At 47.4% G+C, this 13067-nt stretch overlaps 4 protein-coding genes across 4 annotated transcripts; 2 read left to right on the top strand and 2 right to left on the bottom strand.

The window, feature by feature from the left end:
* Positions 1–782: 782 nt before the first annotated feature.
* Positions 783–2989, bottom strand: M431DRAFT_8788 (hypothetical protein; the record flags this gene model as incomplete). Its single annotated transcript, XM_024923843.1, has 3 exons — positions 783–881; positions 2479–2791; positions 2838–2989. 3 exons carry the CDS (start codon positions 2987–2989, stop codon positions 783–785), a joined length of 564 nt encoding a protein of 187 aa, XP_024770407.1.
* A 1289-nt stretch (positions 2990–4278) lies between these two features.
* M431DRAFT_8787 (hypothetical protein) lies at positions 4279–5468 on the top strand (the record flags this gene model as incomplete). The annotated part of the gene is made up of 6 exons (XM_024923841.1): positions 4279–4285; positions 4357–4416; positions 4476–4795; positions 4917–4950; positions 5017–5044; positions 5198–5468. The coding sequence occupies 6 exons, from the start codon at positions 4279–4281 to the stop codon at positions 5466–5468; spliced, it is 720 nt and encodes a 239-aa protein (XP_024770406.1).
* A 1685-nt stretch (positions 5469–7153) lies between these two features.
* Positions 7154–11295, top strand: M431DRAFT_19562 (hypothetical protein; the record flags this gene model as incomplete). Its single annotated transcript, XM_024913259.1, has 4 exons — positions 7154–7324; positions 10519–10797; positions 11056–11089; positions 11159–11295. The coding sequence occupies 4 exons, from the start codon at positions 7154–7156 to the stop codon at positions 11293–11295; spliced, it is 621 nt and encodes a 206-aa protein (XP_024770405.1).
* Positions 11296–11598: 303 nt separating this feature from the next.
* Positions 11599–12597, bottom strand: M431DRAFT_244973 (hypothetical protein). Its single transcript, XM_024913742.1, has one exon. It carries the CDS (start codon positions 12564–12566, stop codon positions 11637–11639), a length of 930 nt encoding a protein of 309 aa, XP_024770404.1. The 5' UTR covers positions 12567–12597; the 3' UTR covers positions 11599–11636.
* Between the last annotated feature and the right edge of the window lie 470 nt (positions 12598–13067).

Here is a 13067-nt window from a genome sequence, read left to right as displayed (position 1 = left end):
GTCTTCAGCTACGTTGCGGTCTAATCCTGTGGCAAACTTGCCTTGACGATTGGGTTCGCAGTGTGCCCTTTCTCGCCATAGTGTATCTGATTCCTCGTGCATTTGCCGGGCTCCCATATGTTGTTCAGAGATCGTGTGCAAGAGTTTTGGCGAGGCACAGCAAAGGATGAGGCTGAGCAATTCAACGGAGCGAAAAGATGAAAAAAACTGAAAGAAAAAAAAAGAGGATAGAAGCAAAAAGATGACAAAAGAAAGATGTGGTCGCTGAGTGCCAGGTGTTGCCCGGCATGTCTGCTGGCGACAGGCCGTCACTGCTGTTGCTTCCCGGCAAACGCCAAATGCCCAGCCGTCTTTTCATTCCATTCCATTGTTTACCCTTAAAATACATTTTGATATATCTGTTTTTGGGTACCATTGCCTACCTTACATTCATTCTGTCCAGTCGTCTTATCTCCGCTCGTCCCCAGTTAAGGATGTGTGTGGTGATGTTGGTGGGTGGAGCCGGGATGCCTTTTCACCGTGCGATTCTCCCTTCCTAAGATGCCACTCGTTCGTCCAAGGCGTTTTGTTCTGACTGTGATTGTATCCAGAGTTATGAACTATGGCCGTCCAAAACCAGATGCAAACTCTCTCTCTACGAATGATGCTATCAACTAGGAGCAGAGCTACCGATCTAACAGAATAAGTGCCATTACTTTACAAAATGAAACAAACCTTTTTTTCTTCGCATCCTCAGCAAGCCGAGAAAGCAATGAAAAAAACAAATCCTGACCTAAGGTCAATCAGGGTTCAGACATAAGATCAATCTGGAACTGGTCTTTCTCCAACTGTTCTGATATAAGGTCAATCAGGACCCAGGCATTCTCCAGCCTGTAATTGTCCTGACATGAGGTCAATCAGGACAAACAACCATCATCAGCCGCCTTGCTCCAACTATCTTCGCTACAACCAACAAGGGACAACAAAACCTCTCCGAAGCTAGTGCCATTGGCAAACATATACCTTAACGATGTCAAGGTATATGTCAACTTCGAAGGGGAAGGAAGACGGGGAAGACTAAGACGGGGAAGACGCAGACGGGGTGGGGGGGAACGGGAATGGTGATGGAGATAGTAAGAGGAAGCAGAGAGAGGAGAAGGAGAAAACGGGAAAAGAGGGGAGATGGAGGAGACGGAGCAGACTGACGAGCCTGTTTGGGAGGAGGAGGAGGTGAGGTAGAGAGGGAGGTGAAGGAAAAATAGGAGAAGATGAAGAAGAAGAAAGACAGGAAGAGGAGGGGAAGGGATTGAGAGGGATTGAGGCAAGGCGGTGGTGTTAGATCTCGACACTTCAGTTGTTCATGACAGAGGCAGGCATCGTGTGTGTGTGTGTGTGTGTGTAGGAAGAAGAAAAGAAGAGGAAGAAAAAAAAGAAGAGAGAAGAAGAAAAGGATGATGAAGTGGAGGGGAGAGGAGGGAAGGAAGGAGCTGCTCCTGCCAACAGCTGGTGGCCCCACATTTATCTCGGCGGTCACCAGAGGCAGACGCAAACGAGGACGGACTGCAAAATGACTGTGGAAAAAGAGACAAAAAGTGCGTGAATGGCTGCAAAATCTTATGGGATTGTTTTTTGAAATGTAGAGGTAGATAGGGTAGACAGTCCAGCACTGTTATCTTAGAATGGTCTTGAAATGTCGCGAGAGCGCTCGGGGAGGAGATGCTCAGGGGGACTCTCGCAATCAGAAATCACAGTGTCGAATCTCCCGGTGGGGGACGAGTGGTACGAGGAGCAGACGCTGAGAGAACTCAGCTGGATATTTCCAAGGTATTATCAAGATGAATGCACGAAGTAGTAAATAAACAGCTTTCCGGTTCCAATGCTCAAACTTGACGCAGTTGTTTGGGTGGACAGCCAACCTAGGGTGCTGAATATGCTGAATACCCAGTAGCTATTCTCTAAAAACAAATCCGTGACAAACCGCCAGCCATCATCCTGAAAACCATCATCAGCCAGCCAAACATTGCCTAGGATCTTCACTTCTTTGCCATCTTCTCCCCCCGCTCCTTCGCGTCCAGCCGAGCCCTCTCATTAGTCGACTTCCGTCCTTACCTCCTTTAACCTCGCCTCTTCCGGCATCTCCAAACTCCCATCAATTTCTGAGCTCGTCCAATCTACAGACTTCGAGCCCGTCGTCGTTGTCTTTGTTGTCTTTGTCTTTGTCCAGGTATCAATCCATGGCTGGATTACCTCCTCACGTCCACGGATGGCATAAACTTTCCGGGTTTTCCTCCTCGACCAGGTAGATTCTAGCCATGTCCAATGAAGTCTTCTTGCGAAACTTGTCAAGCCAATCGCCCATAACTGGAAAGTGTCGTTCCCTCGCGACTAAAACTCGACTCCACTCGCAAACTTGGTTTCAGATCAAGTCGTGCAAGAAGATAACTTGTCGACAGGTATCTTCTCGTCCAAGAAATACATCCCATGGTAACTGAAAAATACCATGTTCACAATGATCTCGTCGATATCCTGGACGTCCATGCAAGACGTCGCGCGGTCGGACATCTTTATTGCCGACTTGATTGTGTATGTCTCAAGATACAATCCATCCGTCTCTTCAAGTTTCCTCCGGACCAACCCCGAGTTGTGTTTTCCAAGGGCGATGGTGAATGGGACCAATTTCACAGCCTCCAAGGCGAAATCCTCGCATACTGCCTTGATCCGCGGTTCAGCTTTGTCGCCCAACAGCTCCTTATAATTCGGTTCGCCTGCCGTATACTTGATCCGAATTGGGTATGTGGCATGGGTCCTGACACTGCAACTTTATACAGTCGTTTGTGCTATCCAGTGTCGTTCCATACAGATCCCGGTCTGTTCTATATGTCGGATAGTGCCACAAATAGTACAACGAAGCAACCCGTGGCCCAGACGGTTTCGACAGCTCAGGAATCTGGTCGTCTTTTAATCTGGCAGTCTGAAGGTTGTCGAAAAAATCTTCCCAGTCGCGATCCATGGCAGGATCCCAGGATGCCCATTGGCCTTCAGGCACCTCAGCCGGATCCAGGTTGCCGTTAGGTATCACTGCCCTATCCCCGGCGGCACGACAGATAGACTCGGTTATCTCACCCCCGAGTTTCCTCGCTGCAGTCAACGAGGGACAACAAAACCTCTCCGAAGTTGGTGCCCTCGTCAAGGTAGCCTTCGCCTTCGGAGAGAGGTGGGGAGGGAGAGAGGAGGTGGGCCAGACCGACGAGCCCGTTTGGGAGGAGGAGGAGGAGGAGGGAGAGGAGGGGAGGACGCACGACGACGGGTGTTGGACCGTAACACTCGGTCCGAGACAGAGGAGGCAGGTATTGTGTGTGTATGTGTGTCTGTATGCATGCGTCTCTTTCTGGATGAAAAAGAAGAGGAGGAGGGGAGAGGGACGAGAAACTCGATGGAAATTGTCTTACGCATTGACCTGCTGCATTCTTCAAAGGAAAGGAACGAGCTGCTCCTACCTGCAACTTTCGCTCCACATTTATCTATGCGCCCAGGAAAAGGCATAAGAAGACGAGCATGGACAGGATGATGAGTATCAAACGAGGCAAAAGAAGTGTCGAGCAATGTTCGATATTTCGATTCAGCTCAACGTGGATGAACTCGATGTCATGGGTGCCTGAAGTGACTGTAGTAGATACTCAAGAAAAACGGACATATGTTGTCAAGACAAGTGCCGTGATACATGATGAACGTGTTCCGTATTCCCCTTTACCTCCCGTTCCGTCACTTGAGCTTTACGTGATAGTTGGGATGCTGAATACCTAGTATTAGCCGCTTCTTTAGCATAACATGGAGCTTAGACGGCTATCAGACTGAATCCAATGCAGTCTCAAGCACTCAACAAGTTCTCTCCTCACTGCCAGCTGTCAGCCGTCCGTCACTTTCGCTTCACTTTCGTTTCACTTTCTCTGCACCAGCCACGTGATTCCTGTGGGCACAAGATCAATTTCATTTCCTTGCTTCCCTTTCTTTTTTTTTTTCCTCTTTCTTCTCTTCAGAATCTCACCGTTATAAGCCTGGTACCGTCACTCTCCGAGAGATTCTTTGGTAAGCACATGAAGCCATCACTACCCACCGATCGTCGCTAATATGTTCCACAGCCAACAAGCCTCACCGTTATAAACCTGATACCATCGCCCTCCGTGAGATTCATCGATACCAGAAGTCCACCGAGCGACCTCCGCTTCCAGTCATCCGCCATTAGCGCCCTCCAGGAGTCCGTCGAGTCTTACCTCATCTCCCTCTTCGAGGACACCAACCATGTCTGGTAAGCACATTCACTCAGTCTCTTGCCATCTTGCTCTCTGTTATTCTTCAGCTAACATATTTAATACATAGACAACAACAACAACACGCGGCTGCTCTCCCTCGCAGATTGGAATGCTCTCTCCACAGAGCGTACGTCTCATAATACTTGCAGTCCCTCACAACTTAGACGATCACTAACGTTTCTATAGGAAAATTTGATACTATATACCACGGGTTCCTGTCCCTGACGCAGGAGAATGCCGGCTTCCGGCGTGAAAACGCCGAACTCAGGCGTCGTGTGGCCGAGCTGGAGAGCCAGCAACAGCAACAGCAACAGCAGCAGCAGCAAGCTGCTCCCGCCCCCGCTCCCACCACCATCACCACCATCGCCTCTGCCTCCTCCTCCTCCAGAGCCGTGGCCACCACCACCACCACCGCCCAAAAGCGGTGTTATAATTGTGACGAGCCGGGTCACATCAAGAGGCATTGCCCTCAGAACCGGGCCGGCCGGGCCGACCCACCCGCGCCGGTCACGATAGGCGCCTCCCATTTTTACGGGAACAATATTAAAATTTATTATAATGATCATCGGGACAAGCGTGGGCCTGGCCCATGAGCGTGGTACCACCATCGACATTGCCCTGTGAAAGTTCGAGACTCCCAAGTACTATGTCACCGTCATTGGTATGTCTGCTTCATCAACTTCCTTCATGCTGCAACCGCAAGCCAGTGCTAACAGGCAATTCACAGACGCTCCCAACCACCGTGATTTCATCAAGTTGTTGCTTTTTTGTGTTGTTGTTTTTTCGGGTTTTGCTGGTTGTTTGTTTTTTCGGTCTTTTTTTTACATACTAATAATTACCTGAGTTCTGTGAGCATATATGTCTTCTTTCTTAACGTGACTTGTAAACTTGCAAACACAATGATACAGTGACGTTAAAATTGAACCACAAGCCGGCATTATAGACTTTGATGCCGTGTGGAATGCTCTGAACGATTACGTGGAGCAGCATCAGCAGCAGCATCAGCATCAGCAACAATGGCAGGCTACCCTGCCGCCTGTTTTGGTCGAGCCCTCGCCGCCACCACCGCCCAAAAGCGGTGTTACCATTGTCATGAGCCAGGGCACGCGAAAAGACAATGGGATAAGGGGGTATGATGATAACACAATGGCTTCATGCCACACATTTCGCACTGCGTAGAATATTAAAGGCATCTGTAACTTCACGCTGAGCGGCGTTGAAGGTGGACGTGCTCTCTCATCCGCCCCAACGTGTATTCCGACGGAAACCTCTGCAGTTCCATTCTTCATAAGCCTGGCGAAGACGAGCAACCTACCGAACTAGAGAGCGAAACAGATGGGCGGGGCAAAGTAACTGTAGGGTAGAAAGAGAAGAAATTGAAATTGTCGAAGAGCCTCGATTCCGTGCTCTGATTCTACGCCAGTTCATGATTGCACGAGGCGGCACAAAGGCGCCTGTTTAAGGCCTTCGAATATGGTGTCACGAATCTGTCGGGATCGGCTCCCAAGACTGAATTCCATTGCTGTCTGTTGTCGTTTTGTGTGGAACCTTGAGGTGTTTTAGTTCTGTTTACCCCTGGATTCGTAGCGTCCAAAGAAGCGGGCAAGACTTATTAGCGCAGGGTACATCCGAGGTGGCCCATGGATGTGTAGCCAAACTTGGCTCAGCGGAGTACGAAGCTGGCCATTGATTGGCAGTGATGAGTATACTCTTGTAGCAACAAAGGGCCACTGTAAGGAGTCGTACCGTGATCAATGTTTAATTCATCAGCAGCCATCCTGCAATCACTTTGACAGCTTGATTTGATCTACAGGCACCGACCTCAGGTACATGGCACTGGAAGTTACAGAGGCCTATGCGTTCCTTTCAGAGAGGGGCAGTGCCCTGCACTTACCTATCTGCTCTACCATCCCCAAAGTGCAACATGTGCATTTTGTCGTGATCAAGGGCTCTATGGATATAATTTCGATATCACCAATAATTTCTAAGTAGCCTAGATCTTGAATGTAAACAGACATGTACTGGATGAAATACTTACTCGGGGTATGACCTTTTTAAAGCTGTGCTGGATGGGCCTCGACATGTTTGGTCACCTTCCGCCAGAGCAAGACTCATCTCCCACTAGAAGATTCGACTTTGTAATTTCTGCGAGCACAAGGTCTCCTCAAAGGTATCCTGAGAGCTCTCCTGAGCACTCTTTTGGAGTGTTTTTTGGCGATAATACTCCCGTCTGTAGTCTACCAGTATACTCAGTCGTATTCCAAGATGCTGTCGAAGCTTTCAAAAGTTCTTTCAACCCGTTTGACACTCATTATGCCGTCCATCCTCGTCTTCATCCGCCCATGTAGATCAATGTGGAGCAAAAGCTGTAGGCAGAAGCAGGTTGTTTCTTCCCTTTTGGGAACGCTGTAACGGGTAGTAGGCCTTTGAGATGGAAATACATCTTGAGAACCACCATGTTGCTGTTTAGAGACTTATGTCACAACTTCAACGGTGGTGATAGTAACAAATGCTAGCAGAATATAAAAATGGTAGCAGATACTGGATAAAGACAGAATAAGTAGCATATACTAGAAGAATATAGAAATAATAGCAGATACTAGAAGAATTTCGAAACAGTAGCAGATACTGGAAGAATATGGAAACGGTAGCAGATACTAGAAGAAAGATGCGATGGTAGCAAAGCAAATACTAGGGGAGTATAGTTGTATTATTACTAATTATTAGTCTTCTTGATACGAGCAAACTTCCACAGGGCAACTTAAAGAGGCGCTGGGCCCGCACCACCATAAAAATAATTATTAATTTTATTCCCTCCCCGGGCAAAGTTGGTTTGGCCTTGGGCCGCCCCGGCGTTTCGGACAATGCCGCTTCACGTGGCCAGGCTCGCCACACCCGTAACACGCCCCAATTGGCCGCTTCTTGGCGGCGGCAGCGGGAGCCGAGACAACAGCCACCTCGGTGCTGGTGCTGGTGCTGGTGCTGGTGCTGGTGCTGGTGCTGGTGCTGGTGCTGGTGCTGGTGGCAGGGGCAGGGTTAGCCGAGGACTCGGCTATATCAGCCTCTACTGAGGGAGGAGGAGCAGAGGTTGTATCCTCCTGTACCTCGGCAGGGCGCAAACGCCAGGGACGCCTGCCATTGTTGTTGCTGCTGCTGCAGCTGAGCTCGGAGGTCTCGGACCTCCTCTTCCAGCGCCTCAATGCGCTGTTACTGTTGCTGGTACTGCTGTTGCTGCTGCTTCTTGTTCTCCTTAGCATAACTGTGGATCGTGTTCTATAAAACATCGAAATCTATAGACTATAACGTTAGTTATTAAAACTAAAGTATAAGCGTAATAGAAGTATAATATAATTTATTAAAGACAGGTATTTTAGTAGGGACAGATATTATAATAAAGTTTTTTTAAAAAAAAAAATATAAAAAAATTACTATAATAATATTTATTAGCTTTATAAATAATATACTAATTAAAAAGTATAAAAAAAGTAGAAAAAGGTTAAGAGAGATTAATAAATATAAAATATAAGAGATTAGGTTTATATATATTAAATATCTTTATTTTAAATAGTAATATACTTAACGTAAATGTTTTTACTTTAGATAGTAATATACTTTATATAAATAACTTAAAGGTTAGTGTTTTTAAAGAGGAAAACGTAGTAAAAACGTAAGACTATATACTAATGTATTAGCGACAGTAACGAGTAAAAGAGAAAGTAGTGATGACTTTATATCCTTACAGGCTTGGCAAAATAAGGCAATATCGGAAGCAGACATGGTGGAAGCACCTCTTGGGGGTCCGGGGGCGGGCGACGGTAATATTCTGATCGACGTTCCTATCGATTCAAGAGGAGGAAGACGCACAGTGACGACTGTTGGATCTCGACGCCCGCTTGCTGACGACAAAGGGGGTAGGCATTGTGTGTGTGTGTGAAAAAGAAAAAAGAAAAGAGAAGCAGGACGAGAAACTCGACGGAAGCGTCGATTTACTATCGCGTTTCAGAAGGGAAGGAACGAGCTACCTGAGGTAAGTAGGTACCTTGGACGTACCGATAGCTGGATCACCTAAATCGGGTCGAGGCATCGAAGTAATTGTAGTCTGGCAGTTAACGAGTAAACGTACGTACGAGAGCCATGATACCACTCCTTCTCTTAATATCACCAATAGCAGCAGGGCGAACAAAAGGCATTGTAAGAGGCTGTTATTTGGACTCACTGCTGTTTCTCATATATCCGTGCTTATTCGAAGAGACTTTCCAAAGACCAAAACAAACATCTAGCTCCTCTCACTAGCCAATAAATGACGCCAGAGACAGCGTTGCGTGCGGTGCCTTTCATATGCCTCTGATTCGCGCCAACTGCGGCGTTCGTCTAGTCAGATTGCACCATTACCCTTGTTTTCGAATGCGGAAAGAATCGCGGAGATGGAAGTCGGAGCAGGGGTCGAAAATACGCAATGTTTGTCTCAAGTATCAGGGAGCGAAACGCTCATCACAGAGGCTCTCTGGTATGAGGTAGATCAAAGGCTATTTATCGTACTTGGAAGGCTCATTACGTGTTGGGAAGCTCTCTGCGTATGCGATCGTTGGGGAGGCCTATCTACATATCAGTCAGTATCTCGATCCAAGCTTCGCGCGTCCAATACAGAGCTTGCGACCTTTTTTCCCACTTACTATTTATGACCTTGTTGGCTGGTGTGTGAGTGTGCGAGAACACTGTCAGCTCCATATAATAGGAAACGGCAAACACCAATATCGAAAGGAAGGAGAAAGACGAAAGCGGGAGAAGGCCAAAGGAAAATAGATAGATAAAACAAGTCGGATAGAGAAAAACAATTGTGCCGAACGCAACATTGAAAAGAGAGAAGAAAACAGAGTCAAATCACTGGGCAGCTGGCAGGCGGGTAGCGGGTTCTGACACCTGAATAGAGCCGCAAATTTGGAATTCCTGCTACCCGTGAAGCTCTACTTGTGATGGTGAAGGCATTTTCCATAATTCCGTTATATAACAAACAGCAATGCTCAGAGTGAGAGACCTTCCAGTAGCTGGCTAGACTAATCGAGTCTGTCCATCTTCTCGTTTTCTGCCGTTGGCTTGCCACTCTAGATATCTAGGCCAGGCAATGGAATCCATTTTATTGTTCAAAAAACAACAGGCAGTGTGTCCGATGCCATGTTGAAAGAGAGCCTCAAGTTAAACTCGCGTCCTTCACACAATCAAACTGATAGATCTGCAACGCTTTCATCTTCCAAATATCATTGCTAGAAACTATCAAATACCTAGTACTCATTTCTATTGACCGGTCACCCAAGGTGTTGTCAATTAGGCTCCATAGTTATTGAGGCTTCAATGAGCTCCTCCCTCCTCGGTTGACAACTGGGATTCACATTTGCATTCCCATTTCTTGATATTATAAACGCACCAGGAGCTCAGCCAATTGGTATAGTATCCAAGTAAGATCTACGCAATTGCTGGCAACTGTGAGCCGTGTACTCAGCACCCCTTAGGGACCTAATAGGGCACAACCCCTTGCTCTACTGCATCCAATATATTGCCGGGCACTCAGAGAGCCCTCATCTGTCTGTCAGCTGGCCGTCACTTTCAGTTCACTTTTGCAGCAGCCACGTGATGTATCTGTGCAGTGTGCACCATATCAATTTCTTTCTCCCCTCCTTTTGCTTTTTCTTCTTCTCTTCTTTCTTCCTTTCTTAAGAAGCCTCATTTTGCCCAGCCTGTAAGAATATGAAGCCATTACCACTTTCTCTCCTACTCGTTACCGTCGCTAATACATTAGTATATAGTCTTACATTCTTACTACATCTCCCTCTTTAAGGATACCAACCTATGCACTATCTACGCCAAGCGTATTACTATCTAGAGTAAGAACATCTACGCTAAGCGTATTACTATCTAGAATAAGGATATTTAGTAAATATATATTTAACCTTTTACATTTTTACATCTACTAACCTTTCTTAATCCCTTTCTACTCTCCTTATGCTTTTTAATTACTATATTATTTACTAAGCTAATAAATACTATTATAGTTATTTTTTTTACATTATTTTTTTTAAAAAAACTCTATAAAATATCTGCCCCCGCTATCCCCGCCACCAGTAAGTTATACCATACTTCCATCACGCTTACACTTTAGTATTAATAACTAACGTTATAGTCTATAGATTTTCAGGTTTTATAAAATATAATCCACAGCCTTGTGGATAAGCAGAAGAAGCGCATCGATGCGCTGGAAACGGAGGTCCGAGACCTCCGAGCTCTGCAGCAGCAGCAGCAGCAAGAATGGCGGGCCGTCCTGCCTCTCCGTTTGCGCCCTGCCGAGGGGCAGGAGGATGCAACCTCTGCTCCTCCTCCCCCGGCAGAGGCTGATATGGCCGAGTCTTCGGCTGATCCTGCCCCTGCCACCACCACCAGCACCACCACCACCACCACGACGGAGCTGGCCGTCGCGCCTCGTCCCGCCGAGGCTGCCGCCGAAAAGCGGTGTTTCGTTTGTGGGTCCCCGGACCACCTGAAGAAGAACTGCCCGAAGCGCCGCCGGGCCGAGCCGGGCCATGGGGGCCACGGGGGCCAATACGCCTTTTCCCGGGGAGGGCAAAAAATTTATAATAATAATTATTATAATGGCCCTGCGCCCCGTCGTTAATTTGCCCTGTGGAAGTTCGAGACTCCCAAGTACGCCTGGGTTCTTGACAAGCTCAAAGCCGAGCGTGAGCGTGGTATCACCATCGACATTGCTCTGTGAAAGTTCGAGACTCCCAAGTACTATGTCACCGTCATTGGTAAGTACATTGTCTGCTTCATCAACTTCATGCTGCGATCGCAAGCCAATACTAACAGGCAATTCACAGACGCTCCCGACCACCGTGATTTCATCAAGAACATGATCACTGGTACTTCCCAGACCGATTGCGCTATCCTCATCATTGGTAATGCCTTTCCTCCTTTCATCAAGCATCCGATAGTGAGCAGCGCTAACATGATGTAACAGACTCTCCCGGCCACCGTGATTTCATCAATCTTGCTTTGTGTTGTGTTTTTTTTTTTCGGTTGTGTTGTTGTTGTTTTTTTCGGTTGTTTTTCGGGTCTTTTTTTTTTTTTACGTTAATAATTACCTGAGTTCTGTGGGCATTCATGTCTTCTTTCGTATCGTGACTTGTAAACTTGTTGTTCGTTTGAGTACATGCAAGACGAGCTATCGTAATCCAGTTCAGCTCCCGAGAATGTGTTCTCCGGGATGCCTAGAGACGCGCATATTGTTTTATAATCTTTCTTTTTATTTTCCTTCTATCGCAAGTTCAACACATCCGCCGCTACTACTACTAATCATCAATCCAACTTCCCAAGAAGGCTACCTAACAAAGTGTCGCTAGTCGTGTTCACAAGACTCCCCAAGGTGCCGCTAAAGGTAATATTGAGAAGGTTACTAGCTGCGTGGCCCGTCGTATTCACGAGGTCTGAGAGAGTGTTGCCTGTCGTGTTCAAGAGAGCAACTGTGGAATTGATAAGAGCTCCAAGAAGATCGGTATTTGTGGTGCCGCCAGTTGTTGGAGCCGACAAAGTACTGTTAGTGCTGCTATTCGCTGTAGAGCCAAGACCGCCGAGAACCGAGTCGAGGAGGCCACCGCGTGAAGTGCTATTTGAGCCACCGCCTGTTGTTGAGCTATTAGTCTCTGCTGAACCCAGGAGTCCTGAGAGAAGACCACCAGTTGAGTTTGCCACACCCCCTAGGAGACCGGTCGAGTTGCCAGAGGTAGAGTTGCCAAGTAATCCTCCCAACAACCCCGTGCTGTTATCTGGAGTTCCAATCAACCCATCAAGCAGGCTACCCGTGGTGCTATTGTCAGTGGCCCCGGATCCCATGCTATTTGTCAGATTGCCAATAACTCCTGTCATATTTGTGGAGTTATCGTGTGTTCCATGGCCTCCGAGCAACGCTCCGAGAAGGCTACCGGCGGTTGAGTTAACAAGTTCGGCTGTTGAGTTTATAAGGGCACCAATAAGATCAGTGCTGCTAGTCGTCGGGGTTGAATCAGTATCCCCAACTGAGCCGGTGTTGCTATTCGTTGTAGAGCCATTTCCGCCGAGGTTACCAATTCCACTGCCTCCAGTTGAGTTTGTGACGTATCCTAGAACATTTAATGCCAAGTGTGAATGTGGCTGAAAGTTACATGTACGATCACTGCTTCGAAGGGGTGAGCGAAGCAATGTGAAGTTCACGAGGGACGCACGTGATCGCGGCTCTCCGCCCATCTTCATTATTGTCTGCCACAACACCAATCTATACTGTTCCATACAGCTTCGACTTTGTCCTTTTAGTGCATGTTTCTGCTTCTATTTTAATGCTCTTTAGCTTCTTGTTCTAGGCCTAGGTGCAATACTAGCTGCTGTCGCACACTAAGGACCAACGTGTTGTGTCTCTTCGCGACACCAGCATACCAAATGCTGTGACAAAACGCAGAATCACCCTTAGCGCCTGTACCGACTCGGAATCCGCCCGGCCGAAAAGGGACCCTATGCTCAGTTGTGAGACATCTGCCTGCGCTATATTACAATGGGTCGCCGAAGCTGCTCCATGTCTCTGGGCGGCTTGCTAAAGTGATTCGCGTCTCGAGTGCAGGCTTCGCGCGTAGACGCGACTAATATGGCATCTTTTGCCTCACCGAGTATTGCTTTAAAAAAAGGTGACAGGTTTTGGATATTTCTTACGTTAAGACATGATTGAGGCTCAGTCAATTGTGCAATCACGCCTTCCGATGA

Source organism: Trichoderma harzianum (assembly GCF_003025095.1).
Source record: "Trichoderma harzianum CBS 226.95 unplaced genomic scaffold M431scaffold_13, whole genome shotgun sequence".
Lineage (NCBI taxonomy): Eukaryota > Fungi > Ascomycota > Sordariomycetes > Hypocreales > Hypocreaceae > Trichoderma > Trichoderma harzianum.
Note: the sequence above shows the minus strand (reverse complement) of the source record. Positions and strands in the feature narration are given on the sequence as shown.

Coding starts and splice junctions, on each gene's coding strand:
- M431DRAFT_244973 (XM_024913742.1), bottom strand. CDS start 12,566: ATGAAGATGGGCGGAGAGCCGCGATCACGTGCGTCCCTCGTGAACTTC.